Here is a 16,410-nt window from a genome sequence, read left to right as displayed (position 1 = left end):
ATTTTTAACCATTTAAAATTTAAAAACTTATTAATAATTTTTAAATAGAAGGAACTAGTCCATTTTCTATAACCTCCTAATATTTTTTTTTATCTAACATGCATATCTTTAATAATATATACAAAAATAAAAAGAAATAAAAAAAAACATTTCAAACGATATGACATGAAGTTATACATTTAGTTTAAAACAAGAAATATAAATAATGTTTTTTTTCTTTTTCTTCTTACACTAAGTATTGATACACACTGATTGGGAGGAGAACAAACTACCATTATAAGGGTGTGGAAACCTTTCCCTTGTAGACGTGTTTTAAAGCCTAAAGAGGACAATATTTATTAGCGATGGATCTAGACCGTTACAAATAGTATCAGAGTCAAACACCGGACGATGTGTCAGCCTTCTCGTTGTTCCCTGAAGGGGGTAGACACAAGGCGGTGTGCCAGTAAGAACGTTGGGCCCCGAAGGGGATGGATTTGGGGGCGGTCCCACGTCGATTGGAGGAAGGAAAGAGTGCCAGCAAGGACGCTGGGCCAACTTATGCCGCCATTTTTTCGAAGGGTTGGTTCTGTGTGTTTGTTTTTAGTTTAAATTAATCGATTAATTAACTTAATTTTTTAGGTACATTTCATCCAACTATTAAAACACATTAAATGTGTTTTTGGCAACAAAACCATTTTTTTCAATAAAATTGTAATATCTTTTTGATGATGAAAAGAGAATGAAAGTACAACGAATGAACCCAAAAGGAAGGAAAATATGATTGTAGTTTTGTTTTGAAGCCGAAATTGAAAGCCAAAACCATCAAAATGCATAGAATGGCTAATGGGTTTCCTTTTTGAGGTCTTTTCAATCCCTTTTGCTTTCATTTGCAAAGGACAACCATTTTCTATGGACCATTCAAAACTTCTCTCCACACCTCGTACCATTCATTTGGGTACAAATTTCTATAAGCTTTATTCCGCTCTACTTCTTCTCGATACGAATACGTGGCAGTCAGACCTAAAATAAGGAAGGAATTGATTCCTCTAGTTAGGTGGGCGTTGTATGGTTTTTACTTACGGGATTTCTGTTATATAAGAAACTATGGGTGTTCGTATGACCTGATAATCTAATCAATCCCGACTGTCCAACCCAAATCATAAAAATTTGTATTGTGTTGGGTTGTGATATAGAATCAATCTGAGGGAAAGTATGAAATGGATTACTTTGATGATCAAGATCAAGAGTAAAAAAAAAAAAAAACTCGTTTCTAAGCTCATGATTCGAATCATTCCATAAAAGGTTTGATGAATATCACTTGAATAACTAACGGTAGCAAGCAAGTTCTAAACACAAGAATTTGAAAAAGAAAATCTTACCTCTAGCTAAAAAAAACGACTAGTTAACGGTGGAATATGGTAACCTATGTGGGTTACAATGTAACCTTAACTTCTATATTAAAAATTAGCTTAAATATGACAAACAAATATTTAAATTATAATTAAACAGTGGAAGAAATGTGCTTATCAGTATCTCTAGACTAGTTCCATAAATTCAGCTAGTTCAAACATCTCTTTCTTCAAGCTCAACTTTACACCATACAAGGAGGTCTCCTTCTAGAATTTTATTTGATAAGCTCACCATAACTTGAATATAAGTGTACGAGGTTTGTTGTAACTTTTTGGCTCTCGTCCTTGTAACGGGACCTTGAGGTATGAAAATTCCTTGATCGTGGTTCATATCAGGTTGGGTTGAATTTTTTAACAATCGAAAATTTAGTTCGGTTTGTGAATTGTCATTTTTTTGTCTAGTCAACCCGAAAGACCTAAATATAGGGTTACAATCCAACCCAACTCAATCCTACCCTACTTTTAAAAAGATTAAGAATATTTAAAGTTTATAACATATGTTAGTGATGGATGGCTCGTAACCGTTTGATACTTGGATTTTATGAGATTTTAGTTATTAATATAACATGTATTGCAATAAAAAAGAACTCGATAACTCAACCCAACTCAACACAATATGAAAATAGAGAGTTGGGTTGGGAACTCTATTCAGATTGCTCGGGTCACCAACTTAACCAACCCGAAACTTCGTGTTAGTCCAAAATATTTTTTGAACTCAACCTAACCTATATACACTCCTACAAGAATATGTTCTCATAACGGTTTTTGATTCAGTATGTAACAAGTTAGTCTGTAATATATATTTGTTGTGCAAAAAATCTGAAATTTTGAGTGATTTGTCTCGGGTAAAAAAAATATATTCCTAACTAAAATTAGAATTTATGAAGCTTTAACAGGGAGGAGATATAATTATTTAAATTCATCCTATTTTAATTTTGTATTAATAAATAAATATTAAAACTAAACTTTTTATTTTCTTTATTTTCTAGCCATATAAAATTTTAAATACAATGTACTTTTCCATAATGGCTTCAATTTAAAATAATCCCATAATGGGTTTAATTTAAATATTTTTTTTAAATTTTAAGAATATTATTAAAATTTAAAAATTATATGATGCAATTATTCAACTCCTACTATGTAGGATCGTTTGTACCATTTTTGGGAAAAAAAAAAAAAAGGAAAAAGTTGAGAATATTATTTTTAAATAATAATTAAAAAAAAACATTTCTGCAATATAAATTATTGATGTCTGAAATTAACCATTTTTTCCGACAGTGTTGTCTTTTCACATATTTTTGGAGACCATAAAGTTTAATTCATTAAAAAAGTATCGAAAATATAAAAAAATTTATATATTTTTTTTAAAACTAATTAGATTGATTAACAATTATTTAAATTTGTGTTAAAGAAAAATAATTAAATCCAATATTTTAAAATAAAAGCTTCTCACTTTCTTTGCAAAATAAATGAGAAGAAAATTAAAAAAAAATCGAACTCTTTTAATATTAAAATTTAAAAACCATATTTATAAAAAGTCCAATAATTCGAAAAATTCAACTAACTTAACTCAACTGCGTAGGGTCCGATTGAGTCATGAATTGATTTGAAATAAATTATATCCAAATAAATTAACTCAAATTTATTGTTATTTTTAAAATATGCGTATATGTATATTTATTTTACTTTTATTAATTCCATAAATATTTTTTTTTATATTTATTCTCGAATCACTAAAAAAAATTCAATAATTTATTAAAATATATATTGAAATTGAATTACAAAATTTAATTAAATATTTAAAAAATTAATACATATATATTTTATGAATTAACATTCTACCTTAAAAACAAAATTTAAATAAATAATTCGAATAACTTAAACCATCTCGAATTGGGTTAATTTTATTATTTCATAAGGATTGTTTAGGTTAAAAAATTTTTACCACAGGTAAAAAAAAATGTCTCAACCCAGTTAAACCCAACTTACTATTAAAAGTAATTTTATCCCTATTTAAAGTTTACAATTGATTTTTTTTTATGCCATTTAGTGGGAATTTTTGTTTAAAGTATCAAATAATTGTAAATAATTTTTTTTAATTCGCATAATTATTTTATTATAATTAGAATATTAATGACCGTAAATATCATTTTCCATTTCTAGACCCAAAAAACAAAACCACTACGATAACGAATTTGTCAAATACCCCAATATTCCAAAAGGAAATTGCTTCAATTCCGTGCGTTTGAAGGTGTTCGTAGCTCATTTCTTGCTTCTTATTGGTCGTTAATGGCGTTTACTTCTTCTCTACCCTCAAAAGAGGGAAGAAAATTCCTTCGATCCTTTTGCAAAAATCCGCCATTGTTAGGGCTACAACAGTCAAATCCCACCGCTTGTTTCCCAATCCCCAAAACCAGGTTCCGCTTACCGCCAGTTTCCTCTTAATCTTAGGGGCGGCCACCCAACCCCTCCAAGCACATTTCTCTCCCTTTCTTCGCTTTTCTCTTTATTTTATCCACTTTTTTATTCTCCCCCAGAATGAACAGTCATTCTACCGAAGCAATTCCCCTGTTCTTCATGGCCCCTGGTTTCCCCCTTTTTAATCCTCTGTTCTTGTTTCTATATATTATTAATATCTTATCCCACTTCCTCTTACTGTTCTTACGTCCTCATTTTCTTCCTTTTCTTGCCCGGATTTTCTGTTTTTGTACTTGTTCGTCTCTGGTTTCTTTGTTTTGGACGAACCCATTTTCGTTTTTTTGATTCTTCTGCCTTATACACGACGACCCAGATCGCGTTTCTGCATCGTTCGACGTTTTATGTATCTGGGTTTCTGATTTGGGATTGAATCGTTCTGTTTTTGTACTTCTTCGTCTCTGGTTTCTTGTTTAGGACGAACCCCATTTTCGTTTCTCTTAATTTTTTGATTCTTCTGCCTTATACACGACGCCCCAGATCGTGTTTCTGCATCGTTCGGCGTTTTTCGTGTCTGGGTTTCTGATTTGTTCGTCTCTGGTTTCCTGTTTTGGACGAATCCATTTTCGTTTCTCTTAATTTTTTGATTTTTCTGCCTATTACACGACGGCCCAGATCGTGTTTCTGCATCGTTCATCGTTTTTCGTATCTGGGTTTCTGATTTGGGATTGAATCGTTCTGTTTTGTGGCTAATTCTTTGTCGTTGGGGAAGGTTTTTGAGGGGAAACATAGGAGGGTTTTTGTTGTTGTGTTCTAATGACGACGGAAACGAGAGCGGTGGATCGAGGGAGTATTAGAATTGGGCATGTGAATAAGGTTCAGTATGTGAAAAGGGATATTAAGAAGAGGAAATGTAGAAGGATGAAGCGGTCTGTTCCAGTGGTTCCTATGGCGCTTCAGCAACTCTTTGTTTCTTGTAGGGATGTCTTCAAAGGCCCTGGAACCGTTCCATTGCCTTGTGATGTTGATAAGCTCTGTCGCATTCTTGGTATGTTTCAGATCCAATCTATTTCCATTTGATTCTTTTGTTGTTCTTGAATCTCTATTAACTTAGCTTAGTTGGGCCCAGTTGATTCTTTGATTTCCTTTTGTCTTTACATTCTTGTCTGAGTGACATGGCGTGGAAAGTTCTCGAAGCGTTTCGAAACCTCTTCTTAACAAATGCGTTTTAAAACCGGGAGGTTGATGACAATATATAACAGGCCAATACAGATAATGTTTGCTAGCGGTGGATATAGTAGGTTACAAATGGTATCTGAATTAGACATCGGGCGATGTGCCAGGGAGGACAGTGGGTCCCAATGAGGGTGGATTGTAAGGTCCCACGTTGGTTGGAGAGGAGAATGAACATTTCTTATAAGGGCGTGGAAACCCCTCATTGTGATGCTAACAACGATACCTAATAGAAACGACTTCCCTTTAGTGATTTGTCATATCAAATCATGCTTTTATGTTCTTGTCAGCCTATGCTCTTAGGATTCTTTATATTTAGACTTAGACCCACCAAGAGAGGAAGATATAAACGACTTCTTCTGTGAGATCCCACATCGATCGGAGAGGGGGGAACGAAGCCTTTTTTATAAGGGTGTAGAAACCTCTTCCTAATAGACGCGTTTTAAAACTGTGAGGCCGATGACAATACGTAATGGGTCAAAGTGGTCAATATTTGCTAGCGGTGGGCTTGAATAGTATAGTGTTCTTTTACGTCGCGATGGGGGCACATGAGCATCCTTTGATAATTATAATTTCTTTGTTTTTGGATGCTGCAGATGATATGAAGGCAGAAGACGTTGGACTTAGTAGTAATTTGCAGTTTTTCAATCCCAATGTTGCAGTCAAAGGATCATCCCCTAGAGTAACTTGCACTACCATATACAAGTGTGATAATTTCTCGGTAAGCTTAATGTAGTGCCTTCACTAGTTTTGGGCCGCTTTTCGTTTAAATCACGTGTTGTTATTATACGCCCAGCTCTCACGAACAACCGAACCCTTGTTAGGACCATTTCCGCTTTGTTCTCAACGAAGTTACCTTTAGCTCCACCTTATTCTCGGAAAAGACTAGTCATTTGTTAGCAGCGCCACCACTCGGTCGTGTAAGGGAATGACAAACAACCGACCCCTTGTTAAGACCATTTCCACTTTGTTCTCAATAGTTCTCACCTCTTGGGGGAGACAAGCTACCTTTAGCTTCACCTTATTCTCGAAAATGACTAACAATTTGTTAGCAGCGCCACCACTTGGTCATGTAAGGGAATGGTGAACAACCGAACCCTTTCCGAGACCGTTTCCACTTTGTTCTCACCCCTAGGGAGAGACAAGCTACCTTTAGCTTTACCTTATAGGGTTGGCCGAGGGCTAATGTAGGGTTGTTCGTCATTATTCCTTGTCCGCTCACGCTAACAACCGACTCCTTACTTATTAGTCGAGATCATACTGTTTTTGCTTTGTTCGAATTTCTGATGCCATTTCCCCTGCTTTTATGCAGTTATGCATCTTCTTCCTCCCAGCAACTGGTGTAATCCCTTTACACAACCATCCAGGAATGACTGTTTTCAGTAAACTTCTGTTGGGGAAAATGCACATCAAATCATATGATTGGGTCGATCCAACGAACACCGACGATCCTGCCCAACCTCGTCAAAGTGAGCGCCTCGAAACTTTCTTATTATAAACATGAATCTCTCGTGAAAATCAACCCGAAAGTGCTGATGGACTGTTTTGCTTTGCAGAAAGATTAGCAAAGCTGAAGGCCGACGCTGTCTTCACCTCGCCCTGCAGTACCTCTGTTTTGTACCCAACAACAGGAGGCAACATCCACTCGTTCACTGCTGTAACGCCATGTGCGGTGCTCGATGTGATCGGACCTCCTTATTCCATGGAGGACGGTCGAGATTGTTCATATTATAAGGAGCATCCCTATGCCTCGTTTCCAAGTAAGCATCCGCTTCAATAGCTTTGTTTTGAAATGGATTCACAAGCTTTGTTCTTATGTTGCACTGTTCTTATGGTAATGTTCTGACATGCAGATAGTGAGGTGGCACTGACAGAAGAAGAGGGTGAGGGATATGGATGGTTAGAAGAGATTGAGGTACCAGAAAACTCCCACATGGATGGAATAGAATACTTAGGACCTCAGATTATTGACACTTAATTAAGCCTCCTTTTTGACTTTAGTGTGTCTCCAAAAGCTAAACTTGTATATAAAAATGGTTACAAAGTTGTGATATGTTTTTTTATTGTGTTCATTTGAGATGTTCATTCTCTTGTGTTCCTTAATTTTCACAAAAGTTCTTACCTTCCATCCTATATTTTGTTGTGTTCTTTTTGGATTTGTTGAGGTTGTCTTATTGTTTATTGTGTTCCTTCAAAATCTATCGGTTCTCATGTTCAATCTTCATCAATTTTTGTACTTTTCATTACCATTTTCCTTTAAAAGAGTTCGATCATGGTATTTTTCAATTTGTCCAAATGGAATGAAACCGTAACGATTATGAAGTTTGAGTAAAGTCGACTGTTCCAATGTCTGAGACATTTACAACACTAGGGCCATAATCATAGACTCGACTCGTGTTGCAGACGATATCACTGGTTAGTGTACTTGAACTACCAAATGATCCTAAAGGGATTCATGCACTCTCATATTTCCCCATCCCTATAGTTGGCTTCATCGTGCCATCCAATGTTTGAAACATTTACAACATTAGGGCCATAATCATAGGCTCGGCTTGTGTTGCAGACGGTGTCACTAGTTAGTGTACTTGAACTACCAACTAAGGGGTTCATGCACTTTCATATTTCCTCATCCATATAGTTCGCCTCATCGTGCCACAACTCTTCAACGTGGTGACATAATCTAGTATTCATATAAACATGAATAAGTCTATTGATTTTCAACATTGCATCTAAATAATAGACAATAACAAGACATCAGACAACATTTAATATTACCTATTATTTTTTTACGTGACAAGGTTTTTGTTGATCGGCTATGAAACACTACTACGTACTTTTTATGATTGGTTTTCAAACTGCTTCAACTATGGAAATTAAATTCAAACTATGACATCCATTGCTTTTATGTGAAAAGATGTCAGAAAAAAAATTGATGGACGATTGAAATCTGCATGAAAGTGAGCAAGCATAATTTTTTTAGGTCAATTTCGATTCATCTTAAATTGGTGGACGATTGCAACGAGCCGAGCGAAGTTACATACATGAAGGGCATGACTGGACGAGTCGACCACGCTGAAGGTGTGGAACTGTGTCACTTGGTTCACGTATGGGCTTTGAGCTACTACTAAGTGTGTAGGAGGGCTTGAACTTTGGGTAGGGTTATTAACCTATGGGTTTGGGCGTCATCTTTCTCGAATGCATAGATCGACAACAATAGAGCTCCAGTGATGGATTTGCGACGATGAAGCCCCTTCCGATGGCAAGCAACAATGTCAAACACCTTGAATCACACGACCATCGAGAAAAATAATAGGAAACTATTTGATTCGATCCAACCCAAAAATCGAGAGAGAAAAGATCCTTACTAACAACTACGCCTTTCCTGAGTCATCTATAGTAGTCAACAACCGAACCCCAACACCGACTAAAGCGAAACCACATGAAATGTTCTCCTAACTGATACCGATCATGGTGGACAATGCTCGAGCTAACAATGATGGACAATATTAATATATTCTAATAAATTTAAATAACGTAATCATCCTTATATTATTTCAAATTTGAATTAATTATAATACTCCTAAAAAGGATTAAAAAATAATTAAGCCAAAGAGTTTGATGCTTCATTAAAGTAAATTACCACTTTAGGTCTAGAGCTATAATATCAATACTTTTAGGTCTAAATTCAAAGCCAACTCTCCTCCACAAAACAAAGAGATTTGGACAACTTGGAAGTGGGTTGCATGGAGGGACATTTTGAGCTTTGGCACATGACCTAGCTCCACTAGTTTCCAAAAGTACCCCTATGTATCAACCATGTGCCATGCTCAACAAAGGGGCATTTATGTCTTTTCATACCTTCAACTAGGTCTAAAGGTCCCTCTCATTACACATGTAGGGCATAGGTCTTTTCTTTAGTCGGGTCCTCCTAAAACAACATTAATATTCCAACGAGCTCTTCTATGACACTTTTTTTTCGTAGATGTCATTAATATCTCTCCCGAGAATTTTGACATTTGAGCGTAAAAGTGAGGAAAAAATCAACCCTATGGATTAAATCAGTATCATAAACTTAATATACAGTGTGAGGCTGGTTATCAAGAACATTAAATACCGTTATCTATTTAAGAATACAAAAAGGTGAAGTCGTTCTTACAAACTTAAAAAAGATGCCTAAAACCATTAATATGAGTGTTACAAAAGACGAAAGCTCAGCATTTGAGATCCTACATCGGCTGGAGATGGGAACGAGTGTCAGGGGTGGATTGTGAGATTCCACATTGGTTGGAGAGGGGAGCTAAGTATTCTTTGTAAGGGTGTGTAAACCTCTCCTTAGCATACGCGTTTTAAAAACCTTGAGGGGTATCTCGAAAGGGAAAGCCGAAGAGGACAATCTCAGTTAGTACTGTGCTAGCGAGGACGATAAGCCTCGAAGTGGGGTGGACACTGGGTAGTGATTCGGCGAGGACTTTTGGTCCCGAAGGGGGATGGATTGTGAGATCCCACAATAATTGAAGAGAGGAACGAATGCTAGCAAAGACGCTAAGCCTTGAAATGAGGGTGAATTGTGAGATCCCACATTGACTGGAGAGGTAAACGAGTACCAACGAGGACACTACGCCCCAAAGAGGGTGGATTGCGAGATCCCACTTCGGTTGGACAGGGGAAAAGTCCGAAAATGGTTGTTACATAAACTCTCATCAATTTTTTTTTTCATTTGACATAGAGATCGAGCGAGAGCATCATTAATAGACTTCAAATCAAGAACTATTTGCTCGAAAGCGAGACTTTTAAAAAAAAATTAAAATTAAATTTTCAAAGCTTTATTAAAAAAAAAAAAACTTAAAAATTGTTTAAATCTTGTGGAATGGTTATGAGTTCCAATTGTTTAAAATGAATAACATAAAGCTGGTGGAATGTCTCATTTCATTAGGTCTGTTCATCCAACTTTTCTTCCACTAATTATATAAAAAATAATTATAAAAATAAAAACTTTATACTATTTTCATACACCTTTGGTCGGACAATATATGTAATTTCATCTGTCACCGACATATTTAAATCTATAATTATGAGAAATTTGGGCATACTTTATTGTAAGAACATTGAAGCTTGGATTCGATTGTAAATATAGACGTTTTGTAAAAATGGGTAGCAACAGTGCAATGAAAATGGCAATGGGAGCAAAAGAAAGGCGGCAAAAGCAACAGATTTGGAAGCAAAGGGACCACCCACATTCCTCCATTCCAAAATCTGACAAAAACCACAGAATTCTAAAGTTTCATCGCACCCATCAACGAAAGCGAGGCCTCACATTGCACTCTGTGCCAAAAATCATCGACCCACCTCCAGTTCTAATACCATTCCGATCCTATTTCTTCTGAATTTAATATCTCTCCAAGTTCGATTATGTCGCATACAGGGAATAAAGACGACGTACTCTTTCTTTTTCTCTGCAGGAATCTTTCGCCTCCTTTTGCTTTTTCATCCCAGTCAGAGCTCGCCTTTTGTCTTTCCGACTATCTCATGGATGATTATCATAAGGTTCATTCGTTATCATCTTGATTAACCGGAAATTTGAAGTGGGTAAGATGAAATTTGTCGTGAAATTTCTTGAATGTGGAAGAACATCAGTGGTGTGTCTGTTTCTGTGATTTCACTGTCTGTGTTGTTCTTTTTGGCATCTGGGTTTTGAGGTATTTTGCTGAAACTGTCACTGATTTGTCCTGGCATGTATTATGATAGAAACCGACTTATTTGAACGGGTTCTTCTGTAAATTGTGTCATAGGAGCTTCTTCTTGAGTGTTTTATGAATGTATGGCTCAAATTCCTTTTGTTTTGCCCAAATGGGTTATCTGCAAGACCTGTGGTGTTTTGGATTCAAATGAGCTTTCTGGGTTTTTTTTAATCATCCGCTCAGCCCACCGCTCGCAGATATTCCTCTTTGGCTTTCCAACACGTAAACACCCTTATAAAGAGTGTTTCGTTCTCCTCCCCAACCGATGTGGGATCTCACATCTCTGCTGGGTTTGAACATTGTTGGTTATAGAACTGTGGCTTTGTTTGTTGAGGATCTTGGAGTTTTGTGGTGAATAACTTCATATAGTTGTTTGTTCTTCATTTTCTATGAAGTTCTTGAGTGTAGATGAACTTATAACTCCTGGCTGTGCTTGATCTTTCTTTTTTCAGTTTAAAAGATTGTTTGTTGTCATGAGGAGTCTCTGATATTCACATTTGGCTTGTCAAGTTAAGGAGTTCTTGTTTCTAATTGAATGTTAACTCTGCTTGTTATCATATTCTGCTTCAGGGTAGTTGTAAGCAACGTCGCGGTGTCGATACGGTACAAGCTGCTCGAATTTACTGGCTTCTGAGATCTAGTTCACTGTCATTCATCACCTGGTTCTGTTCATAGGAACAATGGCTCAAGTAGTTCATAATTCTGTGCTTCTAGTTATCGTCGTTCTTTTAGTTAGGATCGGTCTTTCACAGCAATCGTCGCAGACTCGGACGCTTCTAAGAATACAGCAACTCCTGAACTTCCCAGCTGTGTTAAGTACCTGGAATAACAACACAGATTTTTGCAACTTGGAACCAGATTCTTCTGTGACTGTTGTATGCTATGAAGGAAACATGACCCAGTTGCATATAATTGGCAAGAAAGGAGCTGTTCTATTACCTCGTAACTTTTCGATGAACACGTTCGTTAATACCCTTGTTAAGCTTCCAGATTTGAAAGTCCTTACATTAGTTTCTCTTGGTTTATGGGGTTCAATTCCTGGTAGGATAGCTCATTTATCATCTCTGGAAATACTAAACATGAGCTCAAACTTCCTATATGGTGGCATCCCTCAAGAGATATCGTTGCTATCAGGCCTTCGGACGCTTATACTCGATGGTAACATGCTTGCAGGCCAGCTTCCTGAATGGTTCCGTGCGCTTCCGCTACTTACTGTTTTGAGCTTGAAACACAATGTACTAAATGGATCTTTGCCCAATTCACTGAGTGAGCTGGAAAATCTTAGAGTTCTTTCACTTTCACATAACCATTTTTATGGGGAGTTGCCTGATCTTAGCACTTTGACGAACCTTCAAGTGCTCGAATTGGAAGACAATGGCTTTGGACCTCAATTCCCTCAGCTTGGAAATAAGCTGGTTACCCTTAAACTGAGTAGAAACAAGTTCAGATCGAGTATCCCTGCTGAAGTTAACTCGTTTTACCAGCTTCAATATCTCGACGTCTCTTTGAATTCGTTGGTTGGGCCGTTGCCACCGGTATTGTTTTCGCTACAGTCTCTTTCGTATCTCAATATATCAAGGAACAAGCTCACAGGAATGGTTTTTGATAATATTTCTTGCAATGATGAACTTAAATTTGTGGATTTATCCTCAAATCTTTTGACTGGAAGCTTGCCAAAGTGTCTGCTATCAGATGATAAGAACAGGGTTGTCTTGTATGCTAGGAATTGTCTTGTCACTGAAGAACAACAGCAGCATCCTGTTTCGTTTTGTCTAAACGAAGCGTTAGCTGTGGGCATTGTAGCTGAGGGAAAGAAGAAAGACCGATCTCGTAAGGCTGTTCTTGCCCTGAGTATCGTTGGCGGTGTCGTTGGAGTGATTGTGTTACTTGGCATTGGTTTCTTTGTAGTAAGAAGGAAAAATGAGAAGAATACGACGAAAAAACCTCGAACGACTTTAATAATAGAGAATCCTTCTGCTGAATACACATCAAAGCTGTTCTCTGATGCAAGTAAGATCATTTTTTCTTATCTACCTTTGGTTTAGCTGCGTTCGGATTTCAAGAACAGGGTGTACTAGTTCTTGAGAGCGACGTTCTCTCTACCTGCACGTGCCTCCACAAGTTCGTGTGTGGAAAGAAGCTATCTGATTTGAGTTTTTTAATGCTTACAAAAGTTTGACTCCAAATTTGCTCTTTCTTGCCTCACTTCCAGGGTATATATCTCAGGCAATGAAGTTTGCTCCACTTGGCCTTTCAACTTATAGAGTGCTCTCTTATGAAGAGATTGAGGAAGCTACTAATAACTTTGACTCTTCTGCTTTCATGGGTGAAGGTTCTCAAGGACAGGTATAACAAAATCTTGTTTATGATACCCAACTCTTTCATTTTGAATAATGGGATCTCACAATCCATCCTCTTTTGGGGCCAGCGTCCTCGTTGACACTCGTTCCCTTCTCCAATCGATGTGGGATCCCCCAATCTACTCCTTCGAGGGCCAAGCATTCTTGCTGGCACACCACCTCCTGTTCACCCCCCTTCAAGGTTCAGCCTCCACGCTGGTACATCGCCTGGTGTCTAACTTTGATACCATCTGTAACGACTCAAGCCCATCGCAGACAGATATTGTCTTCTTTGGGCTCTCTCTCTTTCAAGCTTCCCCTCAAGGTTTTTAAAACGCGTCTTCTAGGGAGAGGTTTCCACGCCCTTATAAAGAAAGCGTCGTTCTCCTCCCAAACCAATGTGAGATCTCACAATCTACCCCCCTTTGAGGCTCAGCGCCCTCATTAGCATTCGTTCTCTTCTCCAATTGATGTGAGACCCACAATCCACTCCCCTTCGGAGCCCAGCGTCCTTGTTGGCACACTGCCTTGTGTCCACCCCTTAGGGGTTCAAACTCCTTGTTGGCACATCGGCAGGTATCTAGCTCTGGTACCATTTGTAACGGCCCAAGCCCACCGCTAGCAGATATTGTTCTCTTGGGAATTTCCCTTTCAAGCTTCCCCTCAAGGCTTTTAGAACGCGTCTTCTAGGGAGAGGTTTCCACACCCTTATAAAGAATGCTTCGTTCTCCACCCCAACCGATGTTGGATCTCACACAGAAAGTTTCCATAGTTTCAATTTCAAACAAACAGTTCTAAATCATATATTCCTTTATGTTGGTGTGAAAACTTTGTTGTGGATGAAGTGCTTTTTGTACACTTGATATCTTGCATTGTCACTCTGATTAGTAAAGAAAACTGTTCATCAAAGACTTTGTCCTTCCTTTTTCGTTATCAGATATACCGAGGTCAGCTGAAGGATGGTTCTTTTGTTGCCATTAGATGCCTTAAAATGAAAAGAAGATATAGCACCCAAAACTTCACGCATCATATCGACCTTATCTCGAAACTCAGACACCGTCATTTGGTTAGCGCTCTCGGACACTGCTTTGAGTTATATTTGGACGATTCAAGTGTCAGCAGAATATTTCTCGTCTTCGAATACGTGCCTAATGGCACTCTTAAAAGCTGGATATCTGGTACTTTATGAACATTAATAGTTTGCTTCTCATTATTTCTGCATTTTCACTATTCAAACTTAGTGCTAATGTATGCATTGCAGAAAGGAATTTGCGACGATCGCTTACTTGGACACAACGTATAGCAGCAGCGGTCGGAATAGCGAAAGGCCTCCAGTTTTTGCATACAGTTGCTGGTGTATATTCAAATAAAATTAAAATAACTGATGTATTACTGGATCAAAACCTTGTTGCAAAAGTTAGCAGCTACAACCTTCCTCTAATGGCTGAGAGCATGGCCGAGGTACAACGAAGACGTATTTTTTTTCTGTTGGGCAGTCTATTCACCTCCTTGGCTTGTTTTGTTCGTTCTAGTTCGTAACGACCTGGTTAACTTCTCAGGTTGGTCGGGGAAAATCTTCCGGTGGATCGAAAGAGCACAGTGACAATGAAAGGTTGATGGCACTCTAGCATAGTACAGCGGGACATGACATGAATTATCCAACAAAAACAGCTCTTCTATCCTCTTGTCTACTATGAAGTTGACTCTCTCTTTTGTTACTTCACAGGATGAATCAAGAAGCTCAAGCTGACATCTATGACTTTGGAGTAATATTATTAGAAATCATCCGTGGACGAGCCTTCAAATCGAAAGGCGAAATTAATGTGTTAAGAGAGAAGGTAATAGAGAATACGTTGCTTTTTGTGTATGTGCATGTGCGTGTGTGTCGCTCTATGAATGTGAGATTCTACATTGGTTAGAGGGAAACGAAGCATTCCTTGTAAGGGTGTGGAAACCTCTCCCTAGTAGATGCATTTTAAAATCGTGAGGCTGACGGCTATGTGTAACGGGTCAAAGTAGACAATATCTACTAGAGGTGGGTTTGGGCGGTTACAAATGGTATCAAAGTCAGGCACTGAATGGTGTACTAGCGAGAATGCTGGGCCCCAAGGGTGTAGATTGTGAGATCCCACATTGGTTGGAGAGAGGAACGAAGTATTCCTTATAAGGGTGTGAAAACTTTTCCCTAGTAGACGCGTTTTAAAACCGTGAGGTTGACGGCGATACACAACGGACCAAAGCAGACAATATTTACTAGAGGTAGGTTTGGGCTGTTACAAATGGTATCCAAGCCAAGCACCGAACGGTGTGCTAACGAGGACGTTGGGCCCCCAAGGGAGTGGATTGTGAGATCCTATATTGGTTGGAGAGGGGAACAAAGCATTTCTTATAAGGGTGTGGAAACCTCTCCCTAGCAAACGCATTTTAAAACTGTAAGGCTGACGACGATACGTAACGGTCCAAAGCAGGCAATATTTGCTAGCAGTATGTTTGGACTGTTAGATATAGTATCAGAGACTGGCACCGGACGGTGTGCTAGCAAGGACGCTAGGCTCCCGAGGAGGTGGATTGTGAGATCTCATATTGGTTGGAGAAGGGAACGAAGCATTCCTTATAAGGGTGTGGAAACCTCTCCTTAGCAGACGTGTTTTAAAACCGTGAGGCTAACGACGATACGTAACGGGCCAAAGCGGACAATATCTACTAGCGGTAGGCTTGGGCTGTTACAATGAAATTTCGAGGTTCATATGTTCTCGTTATGATGTTCTTTGATGCATACAGATACAAGAAGCCATTTCATCAGACAGTGTCGCTCGAAAGAGCATAGTCGATCCCGGCGTTCAAAATGAATGCATAGACCAATCGTTGAAGACAATCATGGAAGTTTGTGTCAGGTGTCTGCTCAAGGATCCAATCACAAGACCTTCCATTGAAGATGTTCTCTGGAATTTGCAGTTTGCAGCTCAGGTTCAGGACGCTTGGTGCGGTGAATACCGAAGCAGCGAGGGGTCTCCCGTCTCACCGAAACTCTCCATCTGTTAACGATCACGAAGAGGTTCTTTTACTTTATCATCTCAATTCTTAGATCTTAACAGTTTGGTTGATAGTCTTGCCATTGTTGTTTATTCTTCAAATTAACAAAGTTTAGGTGTGCATATAGATGTTTTTTTGTTTTAAATTTGTTGTTTTTAAGATTGTTTTGTTGTAAAAAACAGTATAGGTCCAAACTCTGTTTTTTTTTTTTTTTTTTTTTTTTTTTTTTTTTTTTTTTTTTTTTTTTTTTTTTTTTTTTTT

At 38.0% G+C, this 16,410-nt stretch overlaps 2 protein-coding genes across 4 annotated transcripts; both read left to right on the top strand.

The window, feature by feature from the left end:
• Positions 1 to 3,626: 3,626 nt before the first annotated feature.
• On the top strand, positions 3,627 to 7,167 carry LOC111432330 (plant cysteine oxidase 2-like). The gene is made up of 5 exons (XM_023069161.1): positions 3,627 to 4,854; positions 5,636 to 5,760; positions 6,352 to 6,508; positions 6,596 to 6,799; positions 6,893 to 7,167. The coding sequence occupies exons 1-5, from the start codon at positions 4,623 to 4,625 to the stop codon at positions 7,015 to 7,017; spliced, it is 843 nt and encodes a 280-aa protein (XP_022924929.1). The 5' UTR covers positions 3,627 to 4,622; the 3' UTR covers positions 7,018 to 7,167.
• A 3,043-nt stretch (positions 7,168 to 10,210) lies between these two features.
• Positions 10,211 to 16,250, top strand: LOC111432328 (probable inactive leucine-rich repeat receptor-like protein kinase At3g03770). Of its 3 annotated transcripts, none has more exons than XM_023069158.1 (8): positions 10,211 to 10,625; positions 11,348 to 12,787; positions 12,990 to 13,123; positions 14,054 to 14,294; positions 14,378 to 14,577; positions 14,676 to 14,728; positions 14,843 to 14,954; positions 15,898 to 16,250. In XM_023069158.1, exons 2-8 carry the CDS (start codon positions 11,458 to 11,460, stop codon positions 16,156 to 16,158), a joined length of 2,331 nt encoding a protein of 776 aa, XP_022924926.1. In that variant the 5' UTR covers positions 10,211 to 10,625; positions 11,348 to 11,457; the 3' UTR covers positions 16,159 to 16,250. The 3 variants fall into 3 exon arrangements, with proteins under 3 accessions (XP_022924926.1, XP_022924927.1, XP_022924928.1); XM_023069159.1 differs by lacking the exon at positions 10,211 to 10,625 and adding an exon at positions 10,632 to 10,735; XM_023069160.1 differs by lacking the exon at positions 10,211 to 10,625 and adding an exon at positions 10,779 to 11,128.
• Positions 16,251 to 16,410: the final 160 nt, after the last annotated feature.

This window comes from Cucurbita moschata, unplaced genomic scaffold (assembly GCF_002738365.1).
Source record: "Cucurbita moschata cultivar Rifu unplaced genomic scaffold, Cmos_1.0 Cmo_Scf00038, whole genome shotgun sequence".
NCBI classification, from domain to species: domain Eukaryota; kingdom Viridiplantae; phylum Streptophyta; class Magnoliopsida; order Cucurbitales; family Cucurbitaceae; genus Cucurbita; species Cucurbita moschata.
Note: the sequence above shows the minus strand (reverse complement) of the source record. Positions and strands in the feature narration are given on the sequence as shown.